Source organism: Schistocerca nitens, chromosome 1 (genome assembly GCF_023898315.1).
Source record: "Schistocerca nitens isolate TAMUIC-IGC-003100 chromosome 1, iqSchNite1.1, whole genome shotgun sequence".
Taxonomy (NCBI): domain Eukaryota; kingdom Metazoa; phylum Arthropoda; class Insecta; order Orthoptera; family Acrididae; genus Schistocerca; species Schistocerca nitens.
In genome coordinates, this window is record NC_064614.1 from 113,838,171 (window position 1) to 113,863,846 (window position 25,676).

General features: G+C 39.1%; 1 protein-coding gene across 1 annotated transcript in view; it reads right to left on the minus strand.

Moving 5' to 3' along the window:
• Nucleotides 1-25,676, minus strand: part of LOC126234649 (ionotropic receptor 25a-like) — a 313,787-nt gene that overhangs the window by 199,447 nt on the left and 88,664 nt on the right. The window contains exon 2 of the mRNA XM_049943384.1: nt 12,888-12,983. Coding sequence (XP_049799341.1) covers nt 12,888-12,975 — 88 coding nt within the window. The 5' untranslated portion in view covers nt 12,976-12,983. The remainder of the gene's footprint in view (nt 1-12,887; nt 12,984-25,676) is intronic.

A 25,676-nucleotide genomic window follows, 5' to 3' on the forward strand; every position in this document is an offset into this window, starting at 1 on the left:
TTTTTCACAATCCACGAACTTATATCATGAACTACATTATTTGATAATTTTCAAAATTACACACAAGATCCTTCACTACCAAGGTGGTGTCATCAGCAAACAGAAATATTTTTGAATCACCTGTAATACTAGAAGGCATATCACTTATATAAACAAGAAACAGCAGTGGCCCCAGCACCGACCCCTGGGGAACGCCCCATTTAACAGTGCCCCATTGGGACTGAACATCATTACCACTCTCAATATTGCGGAGGATTACCTTCTGCTTTCTGTTCTTAAAGTAAGAGGCGAACAAATTGTAAGCTACTCACCTTACTCCATAATGTTCCAACTTCTGCAGTAATATTTTGTGGTCAACACAGTCAAAAGCCTTCGTTAAATCAAAGAAAACACCTAACGTTCGCAACCTTTTATTTAATCCGTCCAAAACCTCACAGAGAAAAGAGACTATAGCATTTTCAGTTGTTAAGCCATTTCTAAAACCAAACTGTACATTTGACAGCAAATTATGTGAATTTAAATGCTGCAGTAACCTTGTATATACAACCCTCTCGATAACTTTAGCACACACCGATGGCATAGAAATAGGTCTATAATTGTCAACATTATCCCTGTCTCCCTTTTTATAAAGTGGCTTCACTACCGAGTACTTTAATCGGTCAGGAAACTGACCACTCCTAAAGGAAAAGTTACAGATATGGCTAAGTACTGAGCTAACATACGTGGAACAATACTTCAGTATTCTGCTAGATACCCCGTCATATCCATGAGAGTTCTTGGTCTTTAGTGATTTAATTATTAACTCAATCTCCCTCTTGTCAGTATCATGGAGGAGCATTTCAGGTAACAGTCTCGGAACACTTTTTTCTAAGAGCGCTATATGATTCCCGGTTGGGACTAGGTTTCTATTTAGTTCACCTGCTATATTCAGAAAGTGATTATTAAGTACTGTACATATATGCGACTTATCAGTAACACGGACATCCCCACTACGCACTGATTCTATATTCTCGACCTGTCTCTGCAGACCAGCCACTTCCTTTACGACTGACCATATGGTTTTAATTTTATCCTGAGACTTAGCTATTCTATCTGCATACCACATACTTTTTGCCTTCCTAATAACTTTTTTAAGCACCTTACAATACTGTTTGTAATGGGCTGCTGCATTTAGATTTTGACTGTTTCTAACGTTTTGATATAATAGCCACTTTGTTCTACAAGATATTCTTATCCCATTAGTCAGCCACCAAGGCTGCCTGTTTGTGCTAGTACCCTGTTTTGAACGTTCTAACGGAAAGCAACTTTCAAAGAGCACGAGAAAAGTCTTGAGGAAAGCATTATATTTATCGTCTACTGTATCAGCACTATAAACATCTTGCCACTCTTGTTCCTTGATAAGGTTTACAAAAGTCTGTACAGCAACTGGATCAGCTTTCCTAAAAAGTTGGTAACTATATTTAACATGTGTTGCAGCACAAAAATCTTTTAGACTTAAAATTTGTGCATCATGATCTGAAAGGCCATTCACCTTTTTGCTAACAGAATGCCCTTCTAATAATGACGAATGAACAAAAGTATTGTCTATGGTTGTTCTACTGTTCCCTTGCACTCTCGTTGGAAAGAATACGGTTTGCATAAGATTATATGAATTAAGGAGGTCTACCAGCATCCTTTTCCTTGCACAATCACTTATACAATTAATATTGAAGTCACCACATATAACTAACTTTTTGTATTTCCTATAAAGTGAACCAAGAACCTCCTCTAGCTTTAGCAAAAATGTTGTGAAATCGGAGTCTGGGGATCTATAAATATCAACAGTAAGAAGTTTAGCTCCACTAAATTTAACCACACCTGCACAACATTCAAACACCTTTTCAGTGCAGTACTTTGAAACATCAATTGACTCAAATGGGATATCGTTTTTCACATACATGGCTACTCCCCCACACCGCAAAGAGCTCCTAGAAAAGCTGCCAGCCAACCTGTATCCTGATAAAGGAAGCCTCTGAATTATCTCCTTATTTAAGAAGTGTTCAGATATACCAATAATTTCAGAGTCAACATCTATAAGCAGTTCACTAACTTTATCTCTAATACCTTGTATATTTTGATGAAATATACTAATTCCCTCATTAATCGGATACCCAAGCTTTGTAGAAAGTGGTTTCTTTGTTAGAGAGACTTCCCTTAAGCAGGAATACCTATCAGCTGACTTCAATCTAAAAAAGGTTTACTGTTTGTTAATTGTATAGATTGAATAATGTCGGGAATAGGCTACAACCCTGTCTCAATCACTGCTTCCCTTTCATGCCCCTCGATTCATAGATGCTGTCTGGTTTCTGTACAAATTGGAAATTGCCTTTCGCTCCCTATTGCTACCTTCAGAATTTCAAAGAGGATATTCCAGTCAACATTGTCAAAAGCTTCCTCTAAGTCTACAAATGCTATAAATGTAGGTTTGACTTTCTTTAACCTACCTTCTAAGAGTATTCGTAGGATTAGTATTGCCTTGCGTGTTCTACATTTCTCCAGAATACAGACTCATCTTCCCCGAGGTCGGCTTTTACCAGTTTTCTCATTCTTATGTAATGAATTCGTACTAGTTTTCTGCAACCACGATTTATTAAACTGAGATTTCGATAACATATACAGCTGTCAGCACCGTCTTTATTCGGAACAGGAATTATTACAATCTTTGTGAAGTCTTTCGCTTGTCTCATACAAACTACATACCAGATGGAAGAGTTTTGTCATGGTTGGCTCTCCCACGGTTGTGAGTAGCGCTGACGGAATGTCGTCTACTAGCTCTGTCAAATTCTTCTCGCTCTATCATATCTCCCGTCTCATCTTCATCTACGACCTCTTCTATCTATATAATATTGCCTTCAATTTCATTTCCTGTGAACAGACCCTCTATATACTTCATTCATCTTTGAGTTTTCCCTTCGTTGCTTAGGACTGATTTCCTATCTAACCTCTTGATATTCATACAGCTGCTTCTTTTTTCTTCAAAGGCTTCTTTAATTTTCCTGTAGGCAGTTACTAACTTCCTTCTAGTGAAACTGGCTTCTAAATCCTTACATGTGTCCTCTAGCCATTCCTGATTAGCTGTTTTGCGCTTCCTGTCAGTCTCATATTTTTAGACTTTGTATTGCCTTTCGCCTGCTTCATTTGCTGCATTTTTGTGTATTCTTTCATCAGTTAAATGCAGTATCTTCTGTGTTATCCAAGGATTTCGACTAGGAGTTTTTTTATTTTTGTTATTTTTTATACTCCGCTGCCATCACTATTTCATCTTTCAAAGCTATACATTCGTCTACTCCTGTATTTCTTTCACCTGTTCTAGTCAGTCGTTGCCTAATGCTCCTTTTGAATCTTCCAACAACCTCTTATCCTTTCGGCTTATCCAGGTCCTATCTCCTTAATTTCCTACATTTTTCGAATTTTTTTAGTTTTAATCTACAGTTTGTAACCAATAAATTGTGGTCAGAGTTCACATCTATCCCTGGAAAAATTTTTACAATTTAAAATTCCGAAATCTCTGCCTTACCATCATATAACCAATCTGAAACCTTCTGGTGTTTCCAAGTCTCTTTCATGTACAAAACCTTCGTTTATGATTCTTAAACCAAGTGTTAGCGATGATTAAATTATGGTCTGTGCAAAATATTACCAAGCAGCTTCCTCTTTCATTCCTTTCCTACAGCCCATAGTCATCTATTTTTTTCCTCCTCTTCCTTTTCCTGCTATCGAATTCTAGTGTATTGTATGAGTTTACCGATACTAATTGTGAACCATTGATTAAGTAAGCATAGTACTACTCAGAGTTTTATGAAGTTCACAATTTTATATTTGCGTACATTTAAAATACGCAAGATAATTAGCATATTTATACAGCATTTTCAGATAGTACTTCATTACAAACAAATACATCCTCTGTAACAAGTGTGGAGTTGCTATTATTATTGTCTATCAAGTCACTAATGTACAAAATGAACAGCATATGTCCCATTACACATTCCTTGGTGATATGTTGTTTGATTTACTCTTGTTAAATTCTACTTGTTTCCTTGGTGAGATCACCAGCCGTTTTGGTTTGGGGCCGTCCCACCATTCTTCTCCGTTTGCCCCGGGAAGGTGGTTGTTTATAAATTGGGTGGTCCATTTTTCCCTTGTTGAGTAGGGGCGGGTTAGAGCAACCTACGGTTCGGGTTGTTCAGTAATCTCCCTATCAATCTACCGTACGTTAGTAGCTGCCTCTGTCATGTTTGTCGGATCTGGTGTGTTAACGAATTTATTGCTTGCAGTGTAACGGCCTAATACCTGAAATATGTTTGATCTTTGGAAACTTTGATATTATTGCCTATGATCTTGAGAGGCGGTATCTGTGTACTGTAGAGCATCTTAACTATTGTTTGGCCAACCTTGTAGAATTTTATATAAGATTGCATTTCATGGGCTTTTATTTAAATGATCATTTTAGTATATAAAGTTGCCACCATTTCAACGTAAGACTTTTCTTAGAAGTTAAAATCAAGTTGCACCTTCGGTGGCAAGGTTAATATTTTAATTGTTAGTGTTTTGTACCATTTCCATCCCTCCTACGGGGGGGGGGGGCGTAGTTTGCGTCCTTGTGTAAATTGTTAAAACTCTTAGTTTAAAGTTATCTGGTGTGTTGCAGATTTGAACCAGTGTAGTCTTTCAGAGGCTGTTGTGAGCGGTCGTAACTATGGCCGTGTCGAAAGGGAATGGCAAGGTTCTCTGCCCGAAAGCTCATACAGACAAAACTTGTTTCTTTCTGCCTCTGAATAGATTTAATTTTGATATTTAGGGGGTTCTTTCTGATTATAATTTTAAATCTGTTTCTTTAAAAAAATGCTTTTAGGCACTATTAAAGTGAATAAAATTCCCATTTGTTACAAGGAATTTGGTTATGATTTCATCAGTTGCTCCCTGGCAACTACTTCCGTGCTTACATAGCGTGACTGAATGTGTTAATGTTCTTGATGAATCGCTAGTAAATAAAATAAATTCTTAAGAATATTCTTGGAAAATAAATCACGGTTCAGTCACCAAGATAGACATGAATCCCACGCCTACCACAGTAGCACAAGTTTATATGCCATTAGCTCCTCAGATGATAAAGAGATTGATGAGATGTATAATGGGATAAAATAAATTATTCAGATAGCGAAGAGAGACAAAAATTTAATAGTCATGGGTGGCTGGAATTCGATAGTAGGAAAAGGAAGAGAAAGAAACGTAGTAGGTGAATATGGAATCGGGGTAAGGAATGAAAGAAGAAGCCACGTAGTAGAATTTTGCACAGAGCACACTTTAATCATAGCTAACACTTGGTTCAAGAATCTTGAAAGAATGTTGTATACATGGAAGAGGGCTGGAGATACTGGAATGTTTCAGATAGATTATATAATGGTAAGACAGAGATTTAGGAACCAGGTTTTAAATTGTAAGACATTTCCAGGGGCAGATGTGGACTTTGACCACAATCTATTGGCTATGAACTGTAGATTAAAACTGAAGAGACTGCAAAACGTAGGAAATTAAGGAGATGGGACCTGGATAAACTGAAAGAACCAGAGGTTGTAGAGAGTTTCAGGGAGATTATTAGGGAAAGATTGACAAGAACAGGGGAAAGAAATACAGTAGATGAAGAATGGGTAGCTTTGAGAGATGAAATAATAAACGCTGCGGAGGATCGAGTAGGTAAAAAGACGAGGGCTAGTAGAAATCCTTGGGTAACAGAATAAATATTGAATTTAATTGATGAAAGGAGAAAATATAAAAATGCAATAAATGAAGCAGGCAAAAATGAATACAAAGTCTCAAAAATGAGATCGACAGGAAGTACAAAATGGCTAAGCAGGGAAGGCTAGAGGTCAATTGTAAGGATGTAGAGGCATATATCACTACGGGTAAGATAGATACTGCCGACAGGAAAACTAAAGAGACGTTTGGAGGAAAGAGAACCACTTGTATGAATATCAAGAGCTCAGGTGGAAACCCAGTTCTAAGCAAAGAAGGGAAAGCAGAAAAGTGGAAGGAGTATGTAGAGGGTCTATACAAGGGCGGAGTACTTGTGGACTATATTATGGAAATGGAAGAGCATTTAGATGGAGATACGATACTGCGTGAAGAGTTTGACAGAGCACTGAAAGTCGAAAAAAGGCTCCGGGAGTAGACAACATTCCATTAGAATTACTGATAGCCTTGGGAGAGTCAGCCCTGACCAAACTCTGCCATCTGGTGAGTAAGATGTATGAGACAGGCGAAATACCCTCAGACTTCAAGAAGAATATAATAATTCCAATGCCAAAGTAAGCAGGTGTTGATAGTTGTGAAAATTACCGAACTATCAGTTTAATAAGTCACGGCTGCAAAATACTAACAAGAATTCCTTACAGACGAATGGAAAAACTGGTAGAAGCCGACTTCTGGGAAGATCAATTTGGATTCCGTAGAAATGTTGGAGCACGTGAGGCAATACTGACTCTACGACTGATCTTGGGAGATAGATTAAGGAAAGGCAAACCTACGTTTCTAGCATTTGTAGACTTATAGAAAGCTTTTGACAATTTTTTATTTTATTTTTATTTTTATTTTATTTACACGTCAAGTTCCGTAGGACCAAATTGAGGAGCAACTCTCCAAGGTCATAGAACGTGTCAGTACATAAAAGTAATAACAGATAAAAATAATTGTTCATGAACCTGAAAAAAGTCAGTCCATAATTTTAAGTAAACGCTATCAGCATTACAATAAGAATCAGCTTAATTTTTCAAGGAACTCCTCGACAGAATAGAAAGAGTGACCCATGAGGAAACTCTTCAGTTTCGATTTGAAAGCGCGTGTGTAACTGCTAAGATTTTGGAATTCGAGTGGCAGCTTATTGAAAATGGATGCAGCAGTAAACTGCACACCTTTTTGCACTAGAGTTAAGGAAGTACGATTTAAATGCAGGTTTGATTTCCGCCGCGTATTAACCGAGTGAAAGCTGCTTATTCTAGGGAAGAAACTAATATTGGTAACAGGAAACGACAATAAGAAATATACATATTGAGAGGCCAATCTCAAAATACCCAGACTCGATAACAGGGGTCGACAATAGGTTCGTGAACTTACCCCACTTATTGCCCGAACCGCCAGTTTCTGAGCCAAAAATATCCCTGTAGAATGGGAAGAGTTACCCCAAAATATAATATCATTCAACATAAGCGAATGAAAGTAAGCAAAGTATACTAATTTTCGTGTCAAGTATCACTCACTTCTGATACCGTTCGAACAGTAAAAATGGCAGTATTAAGTCTTTGAACAAGATCCTGAACGTGGGCTTTCCACGACAGCTTACTATCTATCTGAACACTTAGATATTTGAACTGTTCAGTTTCACTAATCATATGCTCGTTCTGTGAAATTAAAACGTCAGGTTTTGTGAATTGTGTGTCAGAAACTGTAAAAACTGAGACTTACTGTGATTTTACGTTAGTTTATTTTCTACAAGCCATGAGCTGAGGTCATGTACTGCACTGTTTGAAACCGAGTCAATGTTGCACACAACATCCTTTACTAGCAAGCTAGTGTCATCAGCAAACAGAAATATTTTAGGGTTACCCGTAATACTAGAGGGCATATCATTTATATAAATAAGGAACAGGAGAGGACCCAACACTGATCCCTGTGTCACCTTGACATTACCCCGCTCCAATCCCACATCACAGCCGCTATTAACATTGTTAATAATGACCTTTTGCTGCCTGTTGCTAAAGTAAGAGGTGAACCAATTGTGAGCTACTCCTCGAATTCCGTAATGGTCCAACTTCTGGAGCAATATTTTGTGATCAACACAATCAAATGCCTTCGTTAAATCAAAAAATACTCCAAGCATTCGAAACTTTTTGTTTAGCCAATCCAGTACCTCACAGAGAAAAGAGAATATAGCATTTTCAGTTGTTAAACGACTTCTAAAGCCGCACTGTACATTTGATAGCAAATCGTATGATATAAAACGATCAATTATCCTTACATACACAGCCTTTTCAATAACTTTTGCAAACACTGATGGCACAGAAATAGGTCTAAAATTATCTACAATATCTCTTTCTCCCTTTTTATAAAGGGAGGCTGGAATATTCTTTTTCAAATTCTGAAGGTGGCAGAGGCCAAATACAGGGAGCGAAAAGCTATTTACAATTTGTGCAGAAACCAGATGGCAGTTATAAGAGTTGAGGGGCATGAATGGGAAGCAGTGGTTGGGAAAGGAGATAGGGCTATAGCCTATCCCTGATGTTATTCAATCTGTATATTGAGCAAGCAGTAAAGGAAACAAAAGAAAAATTCGGAGTAGGCATTAAAATCCATGGAGAATAAATAAAAACTTTGAGGTTCGCCGATGACATTGTAATTATGTCAAAGACAGCAAAGGACCTGGAAGAGCAGTTGAACGGAATGGATAGTGTCTTGAAGGGAGGATACAAGATGAACATCAACAAAAGTAAAACGAGGATAATGGAATTTAGTCGAATTAAATCAGGTGGTGCTGAGGGAATTAGATTAGCAAATGAGTCACTTAAAGTAGTAGATGAGATTTGCTATTTGGGGAGTAAAATAACTGATGATGGTCGAAGTAGAGAGGATATAAAATGTAGACTGGCAATGGCAAGGAGAAGAGAAATTTGTTAACATCGAGTGTAGATTTAAAAGTCAGGAAGTTGATTCCGAAAGTGTTTGTGTGGAGTATAGCCCTGTATGGAAGTGAGACATGGGTGATGAATAGTTTAGAAAAGAAGAGAATAGAAGCTTTCGAAATGTGGTGCTACAGAAGAATGCTAAAGATTAGATGGGTAGACCAAATAACTAATGAGGAGGTATTGAATAGAATTGGGAGAAGAGAAATTAGTGGCACAATTTGACTAGAAGAAGGGATCAGTTGGCAAGACATGTTCTGAGGCATCAAGGAATCACCAATTTAGTACTGAAGAGCAGCGTGGAGGATAAAAATCGTAGAGGGAGACCAAGAGATATACACTAAGCAGATTCAGAAGGATGTAGGTTGCAGTAGGTACTGGGAGATGAAGAAGCTTGCACAGGATAGAGTAGCATGGAAAGCTGCATCAAACCTGTATCTGAACTGATGACCGCAACAACAACAGAATAAGTGTGTTTTTAAAAAATACGTTGACGAAAAATTTTTTTTATTAAATTTATATTATAGGTAGACTCTAAAGACTGTTGGTAATGTTAATGCTGATGTAATGTTCAATAGCTATGCTGGTAGTGCATACAAATAATCATGATCATGATAGAGGTGGAGTGATGAGTATGATAACGGGGCTTTGCGGAACTGCAAGTAGCGACTAAACGTCACTAAGATGGTGGAAGGAGGGAGAAAGGAAAGCGAAAAGATAGTGTGAGGCGGAGCATTCACTAGGGTTCGAAGGAGGGGGGTATGCTTTGCAACGGATTTCATCTTCGGGGAGTGGGAGTTGGTTGAAATCGGTTGAGAAAGGATAGATAAGGTATGAAGGTGCATGGAAGGTGGAATATGAATGTAGTGGCGCAGCAGGGTACCTGGACAGCTGATTAGTGGGGGGGGGGGGGGGGGAATTGAGCGTGGAGGGCGTTTTTCAATTAATGTTTAGGATACAAAGGTGCTCTAGGATGAGCTGAAGGTGTGGGAAATGGATGAACTGGTGTGTGATACGAGTTGATGAAGGTACAGGGACGCGGAACGCGAGGCGGAATGCATGTCTTTCCAGGATTTCAAGAGACTTGTAGGATGTAGGGGAGGCGGTGGTCCAGGCAACTCTGGATTAAGTTGAGAAGGGGTGGATGAGTGACTTTTAGGTGATGTTAATGGTAGGAGGATGTGGACCCCATGTTCAGCCTGTTAGTTGCTTTAGCCAATTTCGGGCTTTGTGTTGGACGGTAATAAGGTGTCCATTCCGTATTACTTTTCTTGTAAAATGTGAACTTCCGTGACCGGAAAGGCCACGATTAATAAAATGTTACAGACTATTACGCCGTGGTCGAATGGATTTCACATTGAAACCCAACGTTTCGTCCCCATCTGCGACGGATGTTTTCGAGGGGGATTGAAGCTCCTTTGAGTGTCCGATTCACATCCTGGCTCGCTACTGACTGCAAAAAATTCCGTTTACGCATGCTACAGCGCAATGGCGTGACGTCACGTACTTTGAATGCCCACCACCGGGATCCAGATGGCATTCGGTTTCAGTTTAATTTTGTGCGAGAGGAATGCCATAAAAAGCCTGAATGAAAACGGTACCATTATCGTTCTCCCCGCTGACAATGGAAATGCGACAGTTGTTTCGAAATTGATCGACTATCATAGTAAGATTAACGACTTCTTAGATTCACAGACATGTAGAAAACTGAGTAAAGACCCCACCGACGAACTTCTTAGAACAGTCACACAGTTGATAAAAAGTGCTTTATCGAACATAGCGTTCAGAAAAGTCTGTTCAATTCAATTTCTCTAATACCAAGACTTTATGGCTAGCCAAAGGTGCATAAAGAACACGTTTCTCTGAGACCTCTAATAAGTGCCATTGGTTTTCCGATCTATCCGATTGCCATCTTCTTGAAATCATTATTACGGTCATATGTGGGCCGATAGGACGTATATCAAAAATTCGGCACAATTTATCTGTAAATTAAACAGCGTAGTGGTCCGTCTGGAGAACATATCAGTTAGTTTTGAAGTGGTATCGCTATTTTGATGGTTTCGCTCAATGAGATGTTGCAAAATTACTTAAATATTCCCTCTCAGACACGTCTTTCGAATATAAAGATGAATTCTACGAAGAGATGGATGACGTGGCTATGGGGTGCCTCATAAGACCAGTTATAGCGAATGTCTTTACGGAAAACTTCGAGGAGCAGGCATTGGAGAAAGGCAACAGGAAGCCGAATATTTAGTTCCGCTACGTGAGTGATACGTTAGTTTTCTGGAAACATGGCAGAGAAGAACTAGGTCGTTTTCACAAGCATCTCAACGGGAACAATCTAAAGATTCAGTTTACCATGGAGGAGGAGATAGGTGGAAGATTAAATTTTCTTGATGGGCTAGTTTTCAAGAAGGGATATGGGGGCTTAGATCATACGCTTTAGCGAAGACCCTGGCGCAGTGATCGTTGCCTAAACCCAGAATTCGAACCACTACCCACAACAAACGTGAGACATCCCGAAGACGATGGCGGATAGAGAAAAATCTGCGAAGCAGTGCGGCTTGAGACGGAATTAAAATATCTCACCAGTGCATTGCTCAAGAATGCTTATTCGTCCGCTGAGGTAAAAAGAGCATTAAGACCACCGTGCAAAAATCAAAGCGACGCATAAGCGCCTGTAAAATCGACACTTTTTCTGTCGTTCAGTAAGAATGGTATTGACCAATTAGGGGAAATCTTGAATAAACGGAACATCGTGACAATCGACAAACCCTCCTGGAAAATACAGGATTACCTAAAATTGCCCAAGGATCCTCGCAAACCGCCGAAAGAGCAGGAATTTTTAGGATTCTGTGTACCTGTGGAGTGGTGTACGTGGGTACTACAAAAAGAACGATGAAAATACGATTAGAAGAGCACAAGGGTAATTGTACAATGGAGGAGACTGGCTCATCAACAATTGGGGAACGTGATTTGCAAGCAAGAGACCATCACATTCACTCTGATAGGACTCAAGTACTGGCAGCGACAAGCGGATACATTGAAACGCTACACAGACAGAGGAACTTTAGTAGGAAAGAGGAGGGTGTGAAATTGAGTGATATTTGGATTCCTGTGCTGAAGACGATGTTTACCAGTCTTCCAGAATGAGACGATAGTAACAGCGAACGGCAGCAACCGACGGCGGCCAATGCGCTCGGGTATTCAAAACACATGAAGTCACGTCATGCGCGGGGTGATACATAAACGGAATTTTGCTGCAGTCAGTAGCGAGTCAGGGTGTGAATCGGAGCTGGACGCTGTGGCCGAGCGGTTCTAGGCGCTTCAGTCCGGAACCGCGCCGCTGCTGCAGTCGCAGGTTCGAAACCTGCCTCGGGCATGGATATGTGTGATGTCCTTAGGTTAGTTAGGTTATTAATTGTGATATTACTTTTCTGTCGAGGGTTAGTCCTTAACCTTTTTCTGCGGCGATCGGAGAGATGAGATGGTTGTAGATGGAGAGGTGGAGGTCTGGACGACGGAAATGACACGTGGTGCAACCAAAGATGGTGGTGGCTTGGCTTTTCTGTGTATTTACATGAAATTTCCACGTGTTACAGCATTCGACCATGAGATTGAAATGGCGTTGGAGGGAAGCTGGTTCAAAATGGTTGAAATGGCTCTGAGCACTACGGGACTTAACTTCTGAGGTCATCAGTTCCCTAAAACTTAGAACTACTTAAACCTAACTAACCTAAGGACACACATCCATGCCCGAGGCAGGATTCGAACCTGCGACCGTAGCGGTAGGGCGGTTCCAGACTGAAGCGCGTAGAACCGCTCGGCCACTCCGGCCAGCTTGGAGGGAGGCATGGGAGAGTTGAAGGTTGTTGTGGTGGTTAGCTATGTAAGCGGTGTCGTCAGCGGGAGGTAGGTTGGATTGGTGGTTTGGGAATGTCTTAAGTGTACAGAACGGAAAAAGGGGGGGGGGGGGTGGCGTGACAAGACAGAGCCTTGAGGCACACCTGTAGTGGGGTAGTACACAAGTTCCAAAAGCATCGTTTAATTCACCTTTTCGTTATTTGCCACTTGAGATTGGTTACTATTCGCATTAGATAGATAATATTTGCTTCCATTTTCTTCCTTGTATCACTTTTGAGGCGAACAACTTTAATCATAATAAAATGAGCTTACGGAATCGGATGAGCAGAGGGTCGGACGTCGCTTGTGATGATGCAAGCTGCAGCTGGACAGCGATGACAGAGACCCACAGCGGCCACATGGCGAAACCTGTCCCAAAAATAAGCTCTCTCAGTTTCTAAAGAAAAACCACTCTCGTGCCACGCAACATGTTGATTAGCAGCGGTATAGTCATGCAGAGAGGACGAGGAAACAAAAATAAAAGACACTTTTACTCCTGCTGGTGCAGAAACCTTTAAATTCGTTTTGTATATATCTGAGTCACAAACAAAAGGCACAATTACTGGGTTATGGTTTGACGATATTTGGTGTTCGGCTACAAAAGAGGACATATTTTCCAGTCTGAAAACTCTGACATACCTGTAAGAGATTAGTTTCAATTAGAGACAGCCTCACGTTAGAGAAAACTAGGATTTGATATCTTTTTTTAGTATCCACATATGTTTTCTCTCCTTATTCATGTTTATTGTTACACATTTTAACAAATTACACACTCTGGGACAAAAGCAAATGACGCACACGAAGGTATTATCCGAATGGGACGGAAATCAGTAGATGTAACCTTCATGTACAGGCAAGCCGGCCGGTGTGGCCGTGCGGTTCTAGGCACTTCAGTCTGGAACCGCGTGACCGCTTCGGTCGCAGGTTCGAATCCTGCCTTGGGCATAGATGTGTGTGATGTCCTTAGGTTAGTTAGGTTTAAGTAGTTCTAAGTTCTAGAGGACCTCAGATGTTAAGTCCGATAGTGCTCAGAGCCATTTGAACCATTTGTACAGTCAAACAAATGACTAAAATTTTAGAAAAATTAAATGATTTATTGAAGAGAAAGAGCTTCAGCAATTGAGCAAGCAGTAAAGCGTGGCTCCACCTCTGGCCCTTACGCAAACAGTTATCTGTCCGGCGTGGCTCTGTTTCACAGAGTTGGTGGATGTCCTCCTGACGAGTGTCGTGCCAAATTCTGTCCAATTGGCGCATTAGATCATCAAAATCCCGAGCTGGTTGGCGGGCTCCGCCCATGATGCTGCAAACTTTCTCAACTGGGGAGAGATCCGACGACCTGGCTGCCCAAGGGAAGGTTTGGAAAGCACGAAAAAAAAAAGAAGTACAAACTCTCACCATGTGCAGACGGGTATAACCTTGCTGAAGTTTAAGCCCAGGAGGGCTTGTCACGAAGGGTAACAAAACGGAGTGTAGACTACCATCGACATACCGCTGAGTGAGAGTTTCTACTGCTTGTCTTCGTGCTTTGCCTGATCATACCTCGGCCCACTAATGTCGCCGGATCCCTCCCCAACTGAGAACGTCTGGAGCACTATGGGCAAGGTCCTTTAAGCAGCTCGGGATTTTGAGGATCTGATGCGCTAATTGGACATAATTTGGCACGACATCCGTCAGGGGGACATCAACCATCTCTGTTAAACAGAGGCAAGCCGGAGGATAGATAACTGCTTGCGTAAGGGCCAGAGGTAGATCAACGCGTTACTGACTTACTCAATTTCTGAAGCTCTTTCTCTTGAATACATCACCCAATTTTTTCTGAAATTGTAATCATTTGTTTCTCTGTACAAGTACATCACATCTACTGATTTCCGTCCAATTCAGATAACTCCTTCGCAGTGAGCCTTTTTTTCTTAGAGTGTGCCCAGAAATATACCAAACGTAATGACAAATACTCACCACACACTGTCTGTACAAAACGAAGGACTATTGACATTTGTTCTGTGCGAATCACGTCAGGAGTACGGACTAGTACGTTGCTCCCTAAAAATTCTTTTAAAATTAATCTTTGAATACTTGTTGATTACAGAGTGACGAATAAATTTTGCGTTACTTTATTGATATGTTGACTAGTTTCAACATAACACCAAACGGTGTGATGTGTTCTAATATTTTCAAGAAATTCCTGTAACTTTCTTTAAAGAGAATATCTGTTATTACTCAACGCCAGCGGTCGGCAAACTGCTGTACGCAGGTCTTCTGTTGCATAACAACTTACATTGGTTATCAAGAAGAAGCGTTTTGAAACGTTTCAATTCCTTATTCTGCTTTAGAAGGGTTTTCAGTATCCAGAGAGACCTGTGAATTCAAAAATTTAATTTCCATGTTAGACTTATATCTCACCTAAATCAGCTTAATCGGTAAATTACAGGGGGAAAAGGAACACTTTTTTCAGTGTTAGAACATTCGAAAGCAAATAATCTCTTTTTGTTGTAGAGTTTGACTCACTTTGGAAGATTGTTGGATTAAAAAAAAAAACGAATTTTGGATGTCGAAATTTGAACGTATTTGTGCTCATACACAATTATCGGAGAAAACAAATACGAACTTACTTGTTGGTTCGCAGCGCAAGTGGTCTGCTTTTAAAGACCTAGAGAAGGAAATATATGTTGATATTTAACACCTGGAATAGTATTTCTGACTTACAAATCAGTTAAAAACAGCATTTTACATTATTTCCTTATTCGAGTCTACATTTTCATGCGAAAAATCATTCTGAAGCGTCAACCTTGTGAAGAGTGAATTGAGAAGTCATCTTATTGATGAAAACTCAAAATCGTGCCTAAAATTAAAAACAGATACATTCAAAATTGACTTAGACTTTTCAAGGACGTGTAAGGCCATTGATTACATTAGTGTTTGTCAGTTATTGTCGTGATTTAATTCACAGATACCTTACAATTTAATTTTATCAATAAATAATACCGTTCTAAGTACAACATAAAAGCTTAAGCAACGCAGCTATAGTTTAATAAAATTTCAAACTTTAAGTAAAGTTTATTAAATTAATTTTAGGAAGCGTTGCGGAGTGAAAGAAGATACAGTGAAGAGTGCTGAGAAATGTATGTTAAGATGGTTTGGACACGTTAGAGGATATGATCCAAAGGAGACAGGCGAAATAAGTGTACAAGACGAGTGTTAATGGAAGAGTTGGAAGGGGCTGACCTCAGTGAAAGGTCCTCAGTCACACTGAGAACTGTTTTTAGCATAGGCCAGCTTAGGAGTGTCCTAATTAAGTTAATAAAGATGTACCTACCTATAAAATTTAAGTTTAAAATATTGGCTCTCAACGGATATTCAGTCGTTGTATTGTTGACAGTTGGCTCATTCGACTAATGAGTTTTCCGACCACTATGTTTCGCTCGGAACTGTGTTACGCAAAGAAATGGATTAATACCTCATACCAGTTTTAATTCTCAGCCTGAATGACTCTCTGATTTTCTTCATCAAGCACTTCACCTAGGCATAAGCGCGTGTGTGATTCTCGTCTGACTGGTATAGAAGTTTGAGAATTTTTCTTGTTGGTCTAGAAGATCGGACATGTTTTTCCAGTCTGAAAGCTCTGACATAGTTGCAAGCGAGATAATTCCAGCACTGAGAAGTATGCAAAAAAAAAAAGTCGGATTTTTGAAACAGGATAAACGAGGTCCTCTCTGTGGATTTCATCAGCGTCAGAAAATTTTCTTTTGTTGTTGGCTGGAGTAATCTACTATCTCTCTTACTGTGTAAGTTACAGAATTGTCATCGCTATTAATAACCCATCCCAACGAAAAAATAATAGCGAAGTGCATAGGTACATCACTAGAAGAAACGATGATTTTTACTATTCTGGGTTAAATTTGACTTTGGCACAGAAAGGGGTGAATCATACTGCCACAAAAATCTTTGGCCATTTGCCAAATAGCATTAAAAGTCTGACAGAGAGCCAAAAAATATTAAAAAAAAAATAAAAGAATTTATCAATGACAACTTCTTCTACTCAATAGACAAATTTTTTGATTTTGAAACGTCCCCTTAGAAAAATTATACATGACTGTCCTTTAAACTGACACACAATATTGTTTTAGCGCAACGCAATCTGACTTTCAGTAATCCCTACAAAAGAATGGCCCTGACTAACATTAACCTATACCTTTCACAGATCACTTACCTCACAAAAATCTTCGTTACTCAAGCTACAGCAATACAGCGAGCGCCACTACTGACAGCTAAATAAAAGATTCAAACTACCGAAGGCACTAACTACTGATATGCATAGTTAGCAAATGAAAGATTTTGATAGAGAACAAACAATGTATTTACCTTACTAGTGTTCAAAAGCCATAATATATATAGCAGTTCATGACAACTAGTCTTACAAATTTCAAAACTCCGCCATCTCTCTCCCCACATCCACCACTGCTGGCGGCTCACCTCCAACTGCGCAACGCTACGCGCTGTTCACATCCAGCTGCCCAAAACTACAATGGCAGAAAACAATGCAAACTAGCCACAGACTGCACACAGCACAGCCAGTGATTTTCATACAGAGCGCTACGTAACGTTGCCAATAAGAAAACATAAACAGCCTACTTACATAGCCCCCATGCTCCCCATAAAAAAATTACAAATTGTTTTGAGCAGTGGCCAATAATGATTTGATAAAATTTTTCACAATCACAATAACAAAGATATCAAATGCACACACTTATTGATACGATGTTGGTCAAAAGCTAAAATTTTCTCACAGTCCATAAGGACAGTCCTGATCGTTCATCACAGTAAAATAGCAGTGTTTTTCTCAAAGTCTGAGCAGTAGAAGAAAATGCACACGGAAGTAGTGGATTTCCATGCAGTCTTGAAGAAGTAGTGTTGTCCTTCCAACGAAAAGACAGTGCTGACTCTTGACATGCAGACAGGTAATGGGTCACAACAGAGCAAACCCACCGCAGAGTTAGTCGAAGTTTTGAAGAATATTGGTAGGTAGGTCATCACAGAGTAGACCCACTGTAGTCCTGGCAGAGATTACGGTATTGGTGGGCCACCAGAGGTGCAGACCCACTGTAGTCCTGGTAGAGATTATGGTATTGGTGGGCCACCAGAGGTGCAGACCCATTGCAGTCCTTGTAGAAATAATGGTACTGGTGAGTCAGCAAAGGTGTAGACCCACTGTAGTCCTTGTAGAGATGGCCAGCAGCCATCTGCTGCGACTGTGCAGGTGCACAATCACCATCGAAGAGTCTTGCAGACAATATAGGAAGTCCATAACCACCACTTGTGCACTCACAAAGTTTTTGGAATTGTCCTTAGAACGAGCAATGCTGTTATCCAGTCCCTTGCTGAATATTTAACACACGTGCAAACAGTAACAGTCCCTACTTCTCACATATTGTCCATATACTATGACCAACAGAAATGTGTGCAGTGAAATGGAACTTACAAGTTACTTAATTTGATGAACTGGTGTCAATTACAATTTTATAACATAAGAATACAATTACAAAGATACAAAATACATCATTAAAGAACATAACAATACAGATAACATTTGTAGTACAGTCTTTACAAAAGAATCGAAATAACATATACATCAGTGTTACAGGAATTATGACATAAGTTCATACATAAAAGATCAGAATAACTTTCGAAACATCAACTTCACACATGAGCATTAAAACAGAACAGAATAAATAATGTCTAAACATCTTTACAAAGAAAATAACATATGATCAGAAAAATTCTACAACATAACTCTTATTAGCTAAACACATTAAGACAGGAAAACACAAATTCACATAGTGTAATAGCACAAAAATACAGGACAGGGTTTGTTTTCAGTGTGACATTTGGTACTGCAGTCCACCCCTAAACTTCATTCCATATATCTTTCCTCTTATTTCAACATTTGTTTCCACCAAAAAAGTTCTATCCAAGCATGCTTTCTGTATTTATATGTTCACACATTTCTTACCTCATTATTTATTTTCCATTATCTTACCTCATCATTTATTTCCAAGAAAATCCTACATAAACCTGTTGTCCCTAAACCCTACTTTTTTGGTTCATATCCTCTTTCAAAATACTTTTTTGGCCAAACCATTTTCTTATAGCTTTTCAATGCATTTCTTCCAATTCGTCACAACTCGTTCTCTTATATAGTCTACCCCCTCTTAAGCTAACTTAAATCTACTGAGCTCAGATGCTAAACTAAGGGACGAGGCAATGCAGCAACACAAAGCAATTATCACAAACAGCAATGACAGAAAAATGCAAATTGCCAAACCAAGCTACAGTAAATCTAAATTACCAAGCAATGCAACATTACAACTAATATGAGCCAATGTGCAGCAACAAGAGAAATAAATGAGTAGTAAAACTAGCTTAACAGAGTAATACAAAGTGTAATTTAGTAGCACTATGCCTGGCAAACAGCCACAGCAAATGCAATAACTTATATCTAAACATGAGAAAGCTCAAGCAGAAAAAATATTACAGTAAAAATGGCTATGTTTAATACCTATGTCACATCTTAACACTAGAGTGACGCATCACTGTAACTTGCTCTAGCAGACAAGTTACCAAGTCACTGACAAAAATTATGTATGCAATTCCTGTGAAGTGTAAATGTCTTTTTGTGCTCCCTCATTTTTTTGGAGTACATCCATCATAAAGTTATTTTTTACTGGATCTGTAGGCATAAAATATTTATATTAGTACATCTATAAAATTTTATTTTAACCAACGCTGCAGTGCAGCTAGGAACTAGATATTAAACAAAATAGGCAAAGCAAGGCGTGAAACGTCATTCACTAGCCATATGGCATTTCATAATGCAGTAAACAATCTTTCAACTAGCAAGACAATAGACATGAAATGTTTCTCATCATTTCATTTCAGTAAATATCATAAATTAAGAACTCTACAGTGTAATCATGTTTTCAAGTTTGAGGGTGTCATATTTACGATGCTATCTACAAAAGAATGTCAATAGCGAGGGTAATGGCCTCTTTTTTTTTTTTGCTCCACCTGTGCCTCTGAAAGGCACACACTAATGGCTTTTTTCCAGGCGTCTGTCGCGCAGCTGGGTGCCCATAACGTATTACGTGAAGGTGGTCACTTAACTTTCTTACCGAAATATTTAAGACAGCAGTTTCCGCTACAGTGACAGTCTCATATAAAAATATTTCACAGGTCAAGAATTGCTTTACAAATCTGTAGAAACAAAATCCTATTGACATAACAGTGTCCAAAAAATTTTCGTCGGCATTGTAATACATTCACACATTTACATACATTTCATAACTCTTAAAGTACGATTCTTGGTTTCCAACAACCTTTTCCACAAACCAGAGTCCCTAACCACTACTCATTATTCCTTACTTTATTCGTCGACACTTCTTCAATATTTCATCATAACAGATATGTAGCATAATCAAATAACTCATATAGCATCAGCTTATTGATCATAAACATACCGCAACAGCATAATACACATAGTCATCGTAACAATAACATCATAACAACTCAGTCAACTCTCAAAATCGTCGTAGCTTCCTCCAATAATTTCAAAACCTAAAAAAATTCTCTGCTCATGTCAAAAGTGTCATCTGCCTCAAACGTACATTAAAAATCATGATCCCATACCAAATACATCATTCAAAGCTCTCATAGTATCACAGTGGTTCCGAAAAGTGTATGAACAGTGCACAAAGTACAGACAAAATACAATTCCATAAGTGTGACGTTATCCAATTATGTAATTACGTAAATATCTGTCACTGACGTATTAAAAGAAATGTTTCTTTCTCTGTTAAAGAATCAGATAGCTGTGTAATTCTGTGTTAAAGGAATATGGTACCGACGTGTAAATTTGTATAAGCAAATACTATATTAGCTAGGGCTCCTTGTGCTTGCCAAGCACATGGTACACAATGTAGGTGTGTACCCCCCTGAGGATTAATGTAATTATACCCTCAGGTGTTACAGATTACAGCAATGGAATGAAATGTATCAAGGAGAACCTTTGTATCATTGTACTTCAAATATCTTTAAAAATAAATCATTTAAGTGCAAAATTTATCACTCAAATACGTGTCCTGTAGCGCTAAATTTGCGTCTTGTTGTAAGATAATCTCTGTGGAAGTGTCGTAGTTATTGTCCTCCGAAAGCTAAGTTCTACAGAAGCCAATGTACTTACCTCATGATAAACAAAAGTGAAATGCTTTGTGTATAGATATCTTAGTTATTACACTTATTGCCGTGATGAAGAAAGTACTGTGCTGCAAGGTGTTGTTGTGCTACGGAAAAGGCTGTCTCATTGTAGCTATACTACAAAAGTTACTACTAAAACATGTTTTACTTTCCAGAATAATTCAGAAAAACTGTGCAGATATAAAACAGAAACACCGCAAAAGCAACATTGTAAATTGTCACTCATTAGTAGCGTCATGATAAAATCGTGTAGCTGTCACATAAACTAACCACTGTGTCATCTGGTATCTCACAGAAAGTACTTTAAACCCAGAATGTATTTTCAAGTAAACCAAAATGTTGCATTAAAATCTCATTAGCAGTACCAGTATATGTTCTAAGTATGTAAGCCTTATAGTCGTTACGTAATCGTGCAACTAACAAGCAAGAATGTACACACAATAACACTGTGACGTCTGTTCACTATAACAATGCATTCGTAATTTCTGTTTAAATAAGTTCTCTTGGTTCTTGATTGGATATTTAACTTCAAACATTGTTGCATGGTAACAGTTTCTAAGTCTGACAATCCATACTAGAAATGTGAAGTGAAAAGTTTTATGGCAAATACAAAGTTAAAAAGCAGATTATCTTTCAATAAACGGTTTTACATGTGAAATGTGGTGTAAACCTTTACTCTTCCTAGTACGCAGAGTTTCAGCTTCAGTGGAATTATCATGTGGTATATGGTACATCGGTAAAGAATGCTAAAATTTTTCTCAAGGTTAGCGTCTATGTAATTTTTCCCTGAGCCAGCCGGCGCACATGGCTGCCTGCGGTGCGAGTCATTGTCTGTCTCTTTGTTGGCGTGCGTCGTTATTGGGATTAGGAGACCTAACTTCTACAAATTCACCTTGTCGAGAGTGCCCTGCTCTATTTGAATCCCGCCAGTTCTGATGGAATTCAGGTCTGTCGTTTTGTTGGTAGTTTACATAGTTTCTTGTTTGTCGGTCATGTGGTGGAGAATTTCTAGCGGAATCGTAACTGCGCGCTGAACTGTTGCGTCTGAAGTTATTCTGTCTCCCTTGATAATAACTGTTTTTGTTCCCATATTGTCTGTTTCTATGGCAATCTCTGTCATATTCATTACTACGGAAATGCGATCTTTCTCTGTAACTATTATTACTCTCCCGGTGGTTGTCATACGGGTGGTGTCTGTTTTGGTCACGATTTACGTTGTAAGAATAGCCTTGTCGTGTATTATTTCTGTTATCGCGGAATTGTGACAGATGTGACCTGTAATTGTTGTGCTCCTGTTTTCGCGTTCCGCGATTGTCAGTGTCAATTTCCAGTTCTTGTAACAGTCCGCTAAAATAATATGTCGTAAATGTTCAGGCAATTTGATTAAGCAAATGCGGATGAGTTCTGAGGGGCTGTATGGGTTTGAAAGATACTGATTCTTATGCAACATGTCTTCAAAATATTTCATAAGACTGGAAAATTCAGATTGTTCGAAACGTTTCATCATTATGATGCTATGTTTTACTCGGTCTTGTGTAGCTTGAGACCAATACGCTGAGAGGAAGGCATGATAAAATTCTCCTTCACTGTGGCATTCGTGAATGACCGATCGCATTCTTACAGCTGGTTCATTCTCTAAATAGCCACACAGAAATTCTAACCTGAGCTCCAATGACCAGTTGGGAGGAAAACAATGAGAGAATTGATGAAGCCATGCTTGTGGATGAATGTCGTTGTCAGAATTCTTAAATGTTTTGAATTTACGTGTAGTAATGAACAGCTTATAGTCAAAATCATCGTGTCGGCGAGTCGCACATCACTCATTGTTACTTCGTTTCGGCGGTTCCATCTCAAAATTCAATGCGCCTTGCCAATTTCTTTCATAATTTCCGAAGTTTCCTGTGTTATTATTTTGTGGTTGCTCCGTATTTCTATGTCCCTCTTCCCGTACTGGAGCGCGAGTGTCCTCTGAAATATGTAAATCTTGTATTACTTGTGCCAACTGATCTTGAACTTCCCGGATTTCTCTTTTGTACTGTGTATTGATTTGATTTTGATTTTGTTTGAATGTTCTAATTTGTTCTTACTCTTCAGTGTCAGTGTAGGCTACAGGTCTTGTGTCATTCATATCATAACTACCTTTGTAGATAAGTTAGTGAACTGATCTGAAAGTTCAGCTACTTTATCCGATACTGAAGTTATTTCCTCTGTGTGTTTTTCTGAACCAAGTTTCAGAGTGTCCATTTGTGTTGAAATCGTATCTACTGTGTCCTTTAAGGTTTCCTGAGTTTTTGCAAGTTGGATAACCGAATCGGTAGATGCAACTGAGTCAATTTTAGCTTGCAAGGTCTCATGATTTTCATGAACAATGATTAGCAGTTCTTTTATGGCTGCTTCGTGATTCTGTAATGCATTTTCATGCCGCGAAAAAATAGGTTGAAAATGCTCACAAATTTGTGTTTTTACGTCATTACAGGCTTCTTGACATTTCGATTCAATGTTAGGTAACTCCGTAGTTAAATCTTCACGTGTTTGTTCAAGAGTTTGTTCCAATGAGTCTAACTTTTGAAGCTGTTGCTGTGTTTGTCTCTGATTTAGTTCCATCGTGTCTAACTGTTGCTGTGTTTGTCTCTGGTTTCGTTTCATTTGCTGCATTAATTGCAATAATAATGCATTAGTATCTGGAATCTGTTCCTCTATGCTTTTCGGCAGTGCATTTGCACCGGCAACATTTACATTTTGGCGAGCAGAAAATGTGTCTTGACTTATTTGAGAAAACGGTGAGGACCCAAAACCTGAGTCTACAGCATTTGCTATATTGTATTCTGTCATTTCGGATTCCTGAGGCGAGCTGTTGCCGACCGATCGATCGATAATGCTGCCCTGTTCACTACTTGTTTCACTGTCTACACCATTATTTGCTGCCCGCTCCATTTCCCTATGCACTATTACCAAATTACTACTTTGAATGTCTGTTAATTCATTACACAGCGGTGCTGATAAGCTACGCTCGTCGTCACTATTATTTCTCAGTTTACTTTGGAGCCTAGTGTTACGTTTTTCACACGCCATTATTGTCACAATATTTCACACGATAACACAGAACAGCACAATTTGAAGAGCAAAAATAAGAGAACACATTAACATAGCACTGAAAGTAATATCTAGTTAATTGCAGCTGTGAAATACTTGGTGCAAATCTACATGCATGCCACAACTGTTTTACTGTACAACAATGAAAGACTGCAACTACAAAGGAGATTTTCTCTACAATTACACGCTAGCAATAAACAAAAGCTACACTAATTATACAAACTACAAGAAAAAAATCAGAAGATTCCAGCTTCGAATCCTGGCAGGGTCGCCATATGAAATGTCCCCTTAGAAAAATTATACATGACTGTCCTTTAAACTGACACACAATATTTTTTTAGCGCAACACAATCTGACTTTCAGTAATCCCTACAAAAGAATGGCCCTGACTAACATTAACCTATACCTTTCACAAATCACTTACCTCCCAAAAATCTTCGTTACTCAAGCTACAGCAATACAGCGAGCGCCACTACTGCCAGCTAAATAAAAGATTCAAACTACCGAAGGCACTAACTACTGATATGCATAGTTAGCAAATGAAAGATTTTGATAGAGAACAAACAATGTATTTACCTTACTAGTGTTCAAAAGCCATAATATATATAGTAGTTCATGACAACCAGTCTTACATGTTTCAAAACTCCGCCATCTCTCTTCCCACATCCACCACTGCTGGCGGCTCACCTCCAACTGCGCAACGCTACGCGCTGTTCACATCCAGCTGCCCAACACTACAATGGCAGACAACAATGCAAACTAGCCACAGACTGCACACAGCACAGCCAGTGATTTTCATACAGAGCGCTACGTAACGTTGCCAATAAGAAAACATAAACAGCCTACTTACAATTTGAAGTAGTAACAGTAAAAAAAAGTGTAATGAAAGCTCATTTTAAACTGACACGCTCCACATCATTACGAAATGTCTGTTCATGACCTGTGGAGCGAGTATTAATTTAATGTAATTTGAGCGGCCCAAGTGTACATTGCGTCTCTCCTTCAGTCTCACACACAGCTAATGATACACCATACAGGCACGTGGATCGGAATATTTAGCGAACATGTGCCTATATCACGTTTACCTTTTTCCCTTCTTGCTGCTTGTCTCCTCACTGCTGCGCCCACCAACTACTATTTAGTCTTATAATTAAATTCTTCCCCGAGACATTTAAGTCTCTTCATTATCTACGATAATGATCGAAGCAGAAGAAATGAATTAAAATTTGTGCTGCGGCCGGGATTCGAACCCGGGTGTTCTTGTTTGCTAGGCACAAATTTTAATTCATTTCTTCTGCTTCGATCATTATCCTACTATTTACTCTTTTAGTTGTTCATTAATTAGTTGCAGGTTGCGGGAGCATGGACCAAATGAGAACCACAAATATCTGGTAAAGATCGACGTATATTGCACCACTAAACACATTAATGGAACCTCAACCATTCATACAGTGCTGTAGTAACAGGTTTGTCGTAAGTTGTAACTGGCACTTAAGCCAAATTGTCTATTCGCAATGCATTACAACTTACTGTTGTGCTCTTCAATCACATTGTTCGTTCACTAGGACCATGATTATGTGAAAGTCACCGTTTGGATATTTAGTTCTTGAGCCAGTTTGGTATTGTCTCGAATGCGATAGATCGATTGTAACCATCTCTGTACGTTACCGCTGGCCAACACCCGTTGCAGCGCCCGTCTACGTGGTGTGGCGGTGGCGCTTC